This window comes from Marmota marmota, unplaced genomic scaffold (genome assembly GCF_001458135.2).
Source record: "Marmota marmota marmota unplaced genomic scaffold, marMar, whole genome shotgun sequence".
In the NCBI taxonomy this organism is placed as follows: Eukaryota; Metazoa; Chordata; class Mammalia; order Rodentia; family Sciuridae; genus Marmota; species Marmota marmota.
Window position 1 is genome coordinate 21669879 of NW_026000005.1, and position 12459 is coordinate 21682337.

Consider the following 12459-nt stretch of genomic DNA (forward strand, 5'->3'; position numbering starts at 1 on the left):
ACAAGATGCCACAACTGACCTTATATGACAGGTAGCACTAAAAAATGCACTAAAAATATTGTGTAAAATTATCTTCGGGCTATGTGTATAAAGTATATCTGAAACAAATGAATTTCATTTTTAGGCTTGAGTCCCATCCCAAAGATATCTCCTTATACATATGAAAATATTTCAAAATCTGGAAAAAAAATTCAAAAGGCATGTGCCACCACAATAGCCCCAGTTTTAGTTTATTTTTAATTTAAATTTTAAATATATGCTGGGCATGGTGGCACATGCTTATAATCCCAGGAAGTGGGGAGGCAGACACAGGAGGATTACAAATTTGAGGCTAGCCTGGGCAACTTAGTGAGGCCCTGTCTCAAAATAAAAACTACAGATGTAGCTCAGTAATAGAGGACCCTGGGTTTAATCTCCAGTGCTGCAAAAAATAAAATAAAATGTACTGACAAAGTTTTAAATTTTTCAAGTATAATATGGTATGTTTCCTAGCTGCCCATTTCCCTTCCCATAGACTATCTCTATTGCCAGTTTCCTATGTGCCCTATCTGAGATGTAGAAAGCATGTATAAGGAAATACATATAGATAAATAGGAGATAGAAATTTTGTGCAGATTACTAAAAAGAACAAATTTTAAAAAGACTTTTTGTGCAAATTTAGTATATTATACATATTTTTCAGAATCGTTATTTTTCATTTAGTATTTCTTAGAGCTCTGTGTTAATTCAAAAAGAGATACCTTGTTCTTCTTAATGGTTGTATGGTCTTCCATTGTACAAATTACTATAATTTATTTAAAGTCTCAAGTTGATGGGACATTTATTTCCAATCTTTCCCAATGAATGAATGACCTTAGGTGTTATTTCACATGTGTGTTCACATATCTTTTAAAAAGATAGCTCTTTGGACACTTTTCTAAGCAACATACAATTAAATGGACAGAATTTCATATTAAGACTCTTTTTTTCCTAACAAGGATTTGCTTGAAGAGCTTTCCAAATCCCTGACTCTGCCTCCAACTCTCCATCTGTGAAATGAGAACATTCTTTGCCCTGAAGGCTCATAGCTACATGTTGTTAAGACTGAAGGTTTTGCCAAGTGTAGTGTCAGGAGGTTGAGACAGGAGGATCACAAGTTTGAGACCAGACTCAGCAACTTAGTGAGGCCCTTAGCAACTTAGTGAAACCCTTACTCAAAATTTCAAAAAAAAGGGCTGGGATGTGGCTCAAGCGGTAGCGCGCTTGCCTGGCATGCGTGCGGCCCGGGTTCGATCCTCAGCACCACATACAAAGATGTTGTGTCCGCCGATAACTAAAAAAATAAATATTAAAATTCTTGAAAAAAAAGAAAAAAAAATTTCAAAAAAAAAATGGTGGGGTGGAAGGGCAGGTTGGGAAGGCGAGGGATGAAGCTCAGTGGTAAGATGCTCCTGGGTTCAATCCCCAGTACCACAAAAAAAAAAAAAAAAGACTGTAAGTTTTATTCTTGGCTTTGAAATTCTTCCAAAAGAGGAAGCTTGTTTCTCACTTTGACTTTCAATCCAATTTCCTGTTAGATTAAAAGGCTTTACACAGGGATCCCTTAAAAAACGTATCTATTTTCTGGTCTTCTAATTAGGGCATTTACTGCAACTAAGGCAGGATTTTGTTGTTGTTGTTGTTGTTTTTCCTGTTATACTTTTTTTAAACCTTTCCATTTATTCAGGGATTTTTTTTTTCTTCACTGTACCAGTACAAATCTGCCTATTCCAAAGTGAGAAACCCAAACAAAAGAAAATTATTTACCTGCTTTACCTTTTTTATGTCAATATATCTTATCAACTAACAAGTAAGAAACAGATGATAAAAAGCCAGTAAGTGATGCAACTCAGGAAAGAATTGTAGAATGTGCTGAATGAGCCGTTGTCTCTTCCCAAAGCAGGCTGGTATTTGATAAAGTAGGAAATTGATTGTCACTAATGGGTGAGAATAAGACAGCAGATTGTCAAGGCCCTGCACATTAGATTCCAGCTCTATTGCCTAAATGAAGCTGTGGCTGGAGCTGGAACCCAGGTGACAAAGGCCAATTACAGGCCTCATTAGACACATCGGGCTTTACTTGAGTCACCAACTCCACCTGCCATGTTTCTTCCACTATTAAAGAGCTGCCTTTAAACCTCTGGAGAAGATCAGTAATTCTCGATTCTGGCTGCATGTTGAAACCACATGTGCAATATGTGGTTCTTCTCCTCCATGTGAGACACATCAAGCAGAAACCTTAAAAATGCCCCAACTCAGCCAGTTGGTGACACATACCTGTAATCACAGCTACTCAAGAGGCTGAGACAGGAGAATTGCAAGTTCCAGGCCAGTCTGAGCAACTTAGCAAGACCCTGTCTCAAAATAATAAATAAATAAATAAAAAGGGCTAGGGATGTAGCTCAGTGGTGGAACACCCCTGGGTTTAATCTCCAATACTGGAAAGAGGAAAAAAACAAAAAAAAAAGCCCAGCTCTAGAGATTTTGATGTTATTGTCTGGAATTATACTTTTTAAAAACTCTTCAAATAATTCTAATGTACAGCCAGGGTTGAGAACCACTGTTTTAGATATTTTGGGGTGTTGAGATTGCAAATAGCTGATTAACTCAGAGAAAGAAGAAAGAGAGGGGCTTGCTTGTGTAGCTCTGTGGCAGAGCACTTGTCCAACATGGACAAGGTTCTGAGTTCAATCCCAACACCACAAAAAAAGGAGGAGGAGGAGGAAAAGGGGAGAGAATGCACTAAAAAACTGAACCGTGGTGATCCTGGGGACTCCACACAAGGCCATGCTGGCCCTTTGGTTCCCCTGCTATTATTAATCCTCAATGCCTTCCATTTGTTCTCAAAATAATGGACAAAATCCTCAGCCTGCCTTCAAGGCCTTGGGCTTCTGACCCCTTTCCACCCTTCCCACTTCTCTCAGTCTCTGCTCTGGCCAGTCTAGTCCTCTGCCAAATTGCTGGAGATGCCCTGCTTCTTTTTCCAGGCCTTGCCCTATGACATTCATCTCTCCTTCTCCTATATGTGCCACACATCAAGCAGTGCACAGATGAATGGAACCAGACCCCTTCAAGATAAGTACAGCCGGGTGCAGTGGCATGGCCATGCCTATCATCTCGGCAATTTAGGAGGCTGAAGCAGGAAAGTCACACGTTTGAGACTAGCTTCAGCAATTTAGTGAGACCTTATCTCAAAATTTTAAAAATGAGAAGAAAAAAAAAAAGCTGAAGATGTGCAGCTCAGTAGTAGAACACCCTTATTCAATCCCCAGTACCAGAAAGAAAAAAAAAATGTAAAGAAAAAGCACAACTGATCATGAGTACTTGGTGCCACTGCTAAGTCTGCCTGGTTCTTTTAAATCTAATCACACTAGTAGCAGCCTTCCTGGACACTTAAGCTGAAAGAAGTTGAAAAAGAAGGAGAAAAGGGCTCGGAGTGTGGCTCAGTGGTACAGCACTTGCCTCACAGGTTCTAGGCAGGGGTTTCAACCCTAGCACCCGCAGAAAAAGAAGAAGAAACAACTAAGAAAACTGAATTCCCTTTTACCAAAGAGCATGGACCAGAGGAATATTTGCATTCATCTTGTCTTCTGTATTCTTTGTGTTGTGTTAACCCAATAGGAAAGTGGAGATGAACTGGACTCTCATGAAGTACCAGGAGGATCCCTCAGAGAAAATGATGAAGTCAGCCAAGGTAGGGACAGCTAGTCGGATTGTAGAACCTTATCACTATAATCATCACATGAACTTTGTGCTGTTCAAAGCTGTTAATGACCCTTCCATTTCCTTTCCAGTTATGAATTTAAAGTCATAACACAGACCAAAAACTGCTGAGTGTCCAGACTCTGTGTTCTTAGTGAAACACAAGCAAATGATAATGTATTTTATGTCCTTGTTCTGTTGTGTTATGGTTTGGATGTGAGATGTCCCCCAAAAGCTCACGTATGAGACAAAGCAAGAGGGTTCAGAGGAGAAATGTGAGACCCTTAGCCCAATCAGTGAATTAATCTCCTGTTGGGATTAATTGAGTGGTAACTGAAGGCAGATGGGATGTGGCTGGAGGAGGTGGGCATGGTTTTGGGGTATATATTTGTATCTGGTGAATGGAGTCTCTCCCTTTGCTTTCTGATCATCATGGGAGCTGTTTACCTCTGCTATATTCTTCCTCATGATGTTCAGCCTCACTTTGAGCCCCAAGGAATGGAGTTTGCTGTCTATGGATTGAGATCTCTGAAACCATGAGCCCCTAAATAAACTTTTCTCCCTTTACATTTGTTCTGGTTGGGTCTTTTCAAGTCACAACAGTGAAATAGCTAACTAAAACATTAAAACATGTTTTTTTTCTGCGAGAAACAGAAGATTGTTGCAAGAGAGTGAAAACTTTGGGGACATTATTAAAAAGTCCCCCCAAGCACCTCCACCTCTCTGTTCCACCTGCCTTCGTGGAGGGTTTGGCAAAGGGGTTGGGGTTTCTTGCCTAGAGAAACACTATTCCAACAGAACAGGGACCATCTTCTTTACAGACCCAGCCCCCATCACCCACAGCCCTGGGTGACAAGAGCTGCTTGATGGTAGCTTACTCCAGAAATGACCCTGCATTTGATGATGATAGGGGTCAGAGGAAGGAGAGAGAGTTCTATGAAACACTGGCCCAGAACCACTGGGCTTTTTAGCATAGTTAAAGCCTCGTGCCCTGAACTGACTCGAAGCCCTACCCTGAGGGCACACAGGGCATGTTTTATGACACTTCTGTTGGCTAGGCCCAGGTAGCAGAGCCATTTTTTGTCCTCATTGCTTCTTGCAGAAGTGGAAACATTAAAGACTATTGATTCTCGGGCAGTCTGTGCAGGGCCACAGAGAAGCCGTGTGCTTGTTGCTGCTGCACGAAGGTGTCCAGCAGAGGGAGCTCGTGGGGCTGGAATCCAGCCTGTGCTCCACCGACTGACACATTCACTGCAGCACCCGGACTGCAGTGAATTCCTAATTCACTAATTTCCTAAATTCCTGATTTCCTAATTCAAATAAAGGTGATGCATAGCAGCTGCAGGTCAGAGCTGCTGAGCTGAGAGTGTGCACTCTGGAGCTGGCCTTAACCCCTCAGTGCCTCAGAGTCCTCATCTGTCAGCAAAAGTTGGAACAGAACTCATCGCATTTGGCTGCATGAGGAACGAATGAAAAAGTTCACATAAAGTAGCCATTTAGTGGTTATTCATCTCGACTTATATATTTTACCCTCCCATGATCACTGTTTACCAATCTGTGCAATGACACAATGGTTCTTCCTATCTCCTGTGGATCCTATCAGGTAAAAGAGAGAGACCTTAAGAGAACACTGGAGAGAAATGTACTAAGTCACAGGTTTTGAATTTCACCCAAAACATTTTGCACTTTTTTTTAAATATTTTTTTTTGTTGTCAATGGACGGAGAATCCAACCCAGTGCCTCACACATGCTAGGTAAGCACTCTGCCACTGACTCACAACCCCAGCCCAACTTTTCGCATTTTGGGTGGTGGTACTGGGGATTGAAGCCAGGGCCTCACATTTGCTAGGCCTAAACTTGATCTTTTTCTGTCTACATCTTTTACCATTTCTTTCTGTTAATGTCCTATTCAAAAATAATTTTATACTAATTTTTAAAAGGTCTCACTGTTTCTGCATGTCAAGCAATAATATATTATAGCAGCCTGAACCCTGGGTTTGGTCAAGCTTTTAAGCAAGGTCTCTGCTAACATGATGCTCCTGTCACCTCCATTTTCAAAGCAAAGTGACACTAGCCAGGGAAAAGCACTCTTCAGATCTTCCATATCGTAAATCACATATGCAGAACGTGAATACTGACAAGCTTCCAAGGTCTTGGCCAAGTGCAGTGGAGGTTTTAGGCGGTACAGAATGTGGCCAAAACTAAGCAAATGACCAAGTCAGTCAGAACAGATTTCCTGTCTCATGACAGCAGAGCAGGCTCCGGCTGGGTTCCATAAAGGTTATTCAGTCTCTAATGCAGTGAAATATCACTGCAGAAAGTTAAAGAAGGCATTTTCCTGTCCTGAATGATAAATGCTGTTTAAAGAGAATTTCAAGTCTTTGAAGAAAAAAAAAAAAAAAGGAGGGTGTGTTAAGGAACTTTTTTCAACTATTTTAGGATCAGTTTCTTCCCCCATAAGTCTTAAGGCTAATTGTCAGGATTTTTTTTCCCCTACTCCAAATTAAGTAGTGATCTTCATGGTTAATTATAAGCAGGAAGTCAATGTCACCTCCAGTGAGAATAGCATGAGGCTTGGACTTGGTGAGAGTACTACATGCAAGTTTTCACAAAACAAAGTAAATCAACAACATCCAAATCAGAGAAGATTGGAGAAATCACTCTTAGTTTAAGTACAAAACTTTCCTTTCCACTGCTCCACCCCACCACAGAGTTCAAGAAAAGAATGAATTTTCAGTTCTCATTTCCTGGGTCACTGGTTCTCAAACTTCACACATCAGTATCACCTGGAGCTTGTTAAACAAGGCAGTCTTTCCAGCCTTTGCATAACTCCTTAAAATGAAGCAGAACTGCTCCAAGATTGTTGTTTTTTTTTTTTCCCAGCTGGTCATAGTGGCACATGCCTGTAATCCCAGCAGCTCAGGAGTCTGAGGCAGGAGGACCATGAGCTTCAGCAACTTAGCGAGGCCTTAAAAGTAATGTAGGGAGACCCTGCCTCAAAATATCACATAAAAAGGGCTGGGGGTGCTGTGGTTGTGGCTCAGTGGTGGAGCGCTTGCCTAGCATGTGCAAGGCACCGATTTGATCCTCAGTACCACATAAAAATGAATAAATAAAATAAACGTATAAAAAATGTTGTATCTGGGGGCTGGGGTTGTGGCTTAGAGGTAGAGCAGTTGCCTAGCATGCGTGAGGCACTGGGTTCGATCCTCAGCACCACATAAATATATTTTTAAAAAATGTTGTATCTGTTTTAAAAAAAATATTTTAAAGGGCTAGGGATTAAGCACCCCTTGGTTCAATCCTCAATACCAAAAAAAAAAAAAAAGATTATTTGTTTATTTGTTTTTTGATGCTGAGGATCAAGCCAGCTCTCTGCTGCAGAGCTGAATCCCCAGTCCTCACCTCAAGATTCTAAGAGGACTGAGAGATTTAGTACACACTGCTTGAATTGCAGGGAGCCTTCAAGGAGCAGCCTGGAACAACAAATGGGAGGAACAAAAAGCATTTCTTTGGGGTACACTGGGAAACCAGCAAGCCGCTTCTATTATCTTATTCTAGCAGAAAAAGCAGCTCAGAGTCTTGTTGCCTTGGTCAAGAGATGGATGTGCCATAGTTGCTAGCAGCATTTTAACGGAAGCCAAGGAGAGACAAGAGGGAGGGTTTAGTTCACTCTCATGGAAAAGTCAGAGCTGGTAGAAAGAGACACAGTCCACTCCTTGAGGTTGTGCACTGACCCGGGTTCCTTCTGTTTCTCTCTGCATTTCTTTTTGCCATGACCCTTGTATGCATGTCCATGGCTGGCTCAAAGTCTCCCTCATTATGCAGGATAGGAGAGAAAGTGTCAGTGTGGGGCTTGTTCTGCTGTTTAAGTGCACCCTTCAGGAATTGCTCCTCACCCACATTTGCTCAATCCTTCGGGCCTTCCTAGCCACAAGGAAGCCTGGAAATTAGAGGGTCTTGCTAGATGTGTGTGCTATACCAAAACTTGAGGGGGATCTGCTACCCACAGGCAGAAGGGGGATGGATGCTGGGGGCCAAGTAGTGTCTTATCCACAAGTGGGCAGATGTCTCTGTCCTTATGGATGCTGCCAATTTCCCACCTCTTGGGCCCAAAGAGGCATTTTTCAGTCTCATGCCCACTCTTTAAGCTCAACATGTATTCCCTGGTAGCCACAAACACTGCAGGCTGTTGCTGTCAGCCCTGTGGTTTGCCTGGAAAAAGGAACTAGGGTATCTCTGCTTCCTCCATTGGTCTTTGTGGTGTCAAAAGGGAGAAGGAAAACTATTCAATGTGTCTGTGAATTTGTCCAATAACTTTTAAAAGAACAAAGCCTTCCGTGAGGTTTTCGGTGACCCTAATGGAAACTGCCTAGGGAGCCCAGCTCTCTTCTTTGAAAATAAGCCCTTTATTAGGAAGCAGCTGACACTGACGGCTCCTCATCACACTTTCTATCACTTGATGGTGCTTTCACTTCCCTGGGAGTCCCTGAGTCTAATTCAAGTTCACACATGTGTATTGGGGAGCCACAGTGCACTACTTTTTAGCCCCGTATCTACATGTGCTCAAAGAGAAGGACATTATTCCTGCCTAGTAAATATTCCAAAGGTGAATGAATAAATAAATGAACATGTCAAGTATGGAGGAGATTCATAAATGATGATTCCAAGTTCCCCATTCTCAAGAGCTGACAATGAGGATTTCAGCTCTGGGCATTATAGACTCCCTGGGAAGAAACAGTGAGTGCAGGCATTTGGAAGGTCACAGACCTCAAATTGGTGGGACTTATAGAAAGAACACACAGCAACCAATGAGGACCTGCATCTCCACCAGAGACAAAAAAGAAAACAAAAAGCAGCTGACAAGAGTAGCAAGAGTCACCACCAGTGGGGAAGGGGACACTGGCTCCTTTGGCTTCCAGGTGAACAAAGCTGCAGCACCCTCATTAACATGATGAGACTGCCCTAATTAGTGGCTAGGACTCTAAATAGTTACATCACAGCTCAACTGGGAGGTCTGGACCAGTGGGTTTGTGAGAACCAGCTGTCTAGATCCTTTCTAGCTAAAACTTAGGGTCTCACCCAGACCTACCTGCATTTGAACAAGATTCTCATGTGATTCACATGCCAGTCAACCTTTGAGAAAACTCTAATATAGACTCATTGAGGACACTGGATTTCAAATTCAAATTGAAATTTTTGCATTTTCCAGCTCTGTCCTTGGTGAGTTCCACAGTCTAGAGCAGGGTACATCACTCCTCTGGGCTTTGGTTTCCTTTTCCATATAACCAAGGAGGTCGGGCTGGATAATCTCTAGGGACATGTCCCACTCTCACGCTCTGTACATCTATGGCTCACACAGGTTTGACAGTGACAAGCAGCAGAGCCAGAGCTGGGACCACACTTCCTTACAAGCTCCTTCCACTCCACCTTGCTCCCAGGGAGCCAGCCTGCCATCCTTACTGTGTCCCACGTAAAGCTCTGCTACACCCAGCCCTGTTTGGGATAGGTGATGACGGAGACAGCCCAGGAAGTGACAGGCACTCCCATGCTACATGTGAACCCCAGCTTGGGGACAGCAGCCAGTGAGAGCCCAACAGGTCATAAATGAGAAGGCAGCTTTGCCATGGTCTTCTGCACCGTGCAAGGCCTCAATAATCCCTCGGCCTCACGAGGTTTCCACTTCCTCCTCTGAAAGTACCAGCATCGACTGGTCAATCTCTCTTTCTCATTTTCTGTGGTTCAATGACCTTGGAAGTGTTTCTAATAAGGAAAAAAGCAGAATCCTCAGGACTGGGATTATAGCTCAGCGGCAGAGTGCTTGCCTGGCAAGTGCGAGGGACTGGGTTTGATCCTCACCAGCACCACATAAAAATAAATAAAATAAAGGTATTGTGTCCACCTACAACTAAAAAAAAAAAAACAAAAAACAGAATACTCATAGAGCTCCATGATTCAGCCACCAGGTTCAAGCCTTCCTTAGTCTTTAGCCACTGACTGCATGGATGAAAGATTCTTTTGTTCACTCAACAAACATTTACTGAATCACATCTTCACATCTAAGTTCCACATCTTCACAGTAGTACCTGCTGCAGCTCCTGCTTTGGTTGGAGGAAAAAGAAGACATGTGTGTAGATGTTTCTAACACAGCGGTGCCTGAGAGAACACAGAAATGGTGGCTGATCCAGATCAGAGCAGGAAGGACAAGAAGGCACAGAGGGTGTGTTAATGGGCTTTCCATCACTGTGAGAAAAAAACTTAAGACAAAGGATCCGTAAGGAGGAAAGATTTACTTTGGCTCACAGTTTCAGAGGTTTCAGTCCATGGTTGCTTGGCCCTGCCACTTTGAGTCTGTGGCAAGGCAGAACATCATGGCAGGGAGCGGGTAGCAAAATAAAGCTGGTCCCTCATGAGGCCAGGAAGCACGAGAGAGGGCAGGGGCTGGGGTACCAATATCCCCTTTGTTTTAGTCAGCTTTTTTATAACTGTGACCAAAAGACCCAACAAGAACAATTTTAGAGGAGGGAAAGTTTATTTGGTGCTCACAGTTTCAGCGGCCTCAGTGCAGATATGGTCAACTCCATTGCTCTGAGCCCAAAGTGAGGCAGGACATCATGGTGGAAGGGAGGAAAGCAGCTCAGGACATGGCTCAGGAAGCACCCAGAGAGGTGTGCCCACCAGGGACAAAATGTATACCACAAAGGCACTCTCCCAATGACCCACCTCCTCCAGCCACACCCTACCTGCCCTCAGTTATCACCCTGTTAATCCTTATCAGGAGATTAATGCACTGATTAGGTTGAGATTCTCAGAAGCCAGTCATTTCACCTCTTCACTTTCTTGCCTTGCCTCAAACATGGAGGACACCTCACATCCAAACCATAACATCCTCCAGGACTCACCCACAGTGACCTAACTTCCTCCCAGGAAGGTATCACCACCTTCAGGGAGAGCTACAGTCTGGTGATCAAGGCTTCCCACATGAGCCTTTGGGGATGCTTCACATCCAAACCACACAGAGGGCTCCCTGAACAAGGGAGGAAGGAGTGACTGAACCCAGAGTGCCTTTGTCCACGTTTAGTGGAGGCAAAAAGGGCAGCGGTCCACACTTGCTGTTTCCTATTAAGTGTCTCAGAATCCCTGGGTAGGCCATTTGTCACTTGAGAAAATCCAAGCACAGAGAGGTTAAGTAGCACATCCTTGGCCAGAGCTGAACAATGGAGAAGCCCTGGGTCTGACCACCTTCCCAGGCTCTGCTGCAAGATTAGTTCTTCTGGTTGTTAACAGCTCGAAGAGAGTGGGTTTGTGAATCCTGGATGCTCTGAAGTAGAGGAGGGAACGCAGGAAGGTCAAGGGGGGATCAAGATCTGAGTAAATCAATCCCCCCACCCCCACCTCTAAGTGGAGCAATCGAAATGAAAATATTTTTCTGCCAGGATTTTTTAAGACAGAGGGGAAAAGAAGGGGGGGTGGGGGGTGGCCAGTGAAGAAAGAGAAGGCAGCCACAGCCCGCAGGGCCTGGACACAGCTCCTGTCCCTGATCACGGCATTAGTGACTTCAATAATACCGCTCCCTAGTTCCCGAAGAGCTTGCTCACCAGGAGACTCCTGATGAGGTCCTCTCCCCTGGGCGAGGTCATCCCTGTCCTTACAAAAAGAGCTCAGGCAGGGCTCTCCCAGGAGGGTGCCTTCCAGCTGTGTCATCTTTTCTTCTTCTCATTGTGGCGGCTTGTGATATCCCCACAAGCATGAGGACCTCCTATAGATTCCATCCTTAGGTGGAGACTTGCAGACCTGAAAGGTCTGAAAATCTGACAAAGAACCTAGGGGAAAGGTGGGAGGCAGACAAGCCTCGGAGTTCCACCCAAACAATTTAGTCTTTTTTAACTTGTACAGGCTGTCTTTCTGCTAGTTTTCCACATAGTCACTGGAAGTATGGAAAAAACAGAAGTAATTTTTGGCACCTAATATGAAGCAAGACATGATGCTAGGCGTTTTGTGTTTATTTGTCTCATTTTAGTCTCACCATAACCTTATAAGACTCATGTTTTATCTTTATTTCATAGGTGCAGATAATGAGGCTCAGAGAGGTTAGGTAACTTGCCTAAGGTCACTCAGCCAGTAAGTGGAAGAGCTGAGATATGAACCCCAGTTACTATGACTCCAAGGCCTTAGTCTCTTTAGATGTTATAATGTCAACCATGTGTTTTTGACTAGGAAATAGTTACAAAGTCAGAGATGTATGACAAAAATTATGGTAGCTTTTTTTTTTTTAAGCTAGCATGAATCGTGGAGATTATTTGGAGTCCCTAGAAATTATTTTATATTATGGTTGAAGGAACCTGAGGCCTACAAGTTAAGAGAATTATGCAGCCACAAGTAATTATCAAAACCAAGGTAACTGGAGTCTCCTTCCCGTGTTTGTGGGTATGTGGTTTAGTTCAGTTTAGTTTTACAGGTCTTTCCTCAAGGGCAGTTCTTATATCAAATATCATGGCCACCCAACCTGTGCAAAGAAGTGGAGGAAATAGGAGGAGCAGAAGCCTGTGCCCAGGAGTCAAGGTGGTGCCACTCACTAGAATCTAGAGCCCAGCAGGCGTCCTGTAAGAAGATCAGCCTCGTCATGTGCTCCTGGGGTCCTCCAGCCCACACTGCTCCAGAGAGGACTTCAGTCTCAGCATGCTGCCAGCACTCTACCTGAGCCTAGGTTCAGAATATCCTGCTGGTTCTTAGCACCTA

At 43.7% G+C, this 12459-nt stretch overlaps 1 protein-coding gene across 3 annotated transcripts in view; it reads left to right on the plus strand.

The window, feature by feature from the left end:
• Kiaa2012 (KIAA2012 ortholog) overlaps window positions 1-12459 on the plus strand; it is a 112503-nt gene that overhangs the window by 83393 nt on the left and 16651 nt on the right. For all 3 annotated transcript variants that reach the window (XM_048808325.1, XM_048808323.1, XM_048808324.1), the window contains exon 14: window positions 3640-3712. In XM_048808325.1, coding sequence (XP_048664282.1) covers window positions 3640-3712 — 73 coding nt within the window. The remainder of the gene's footprint in view (window positions 1-3639; window positions 3713-12459) is intronic.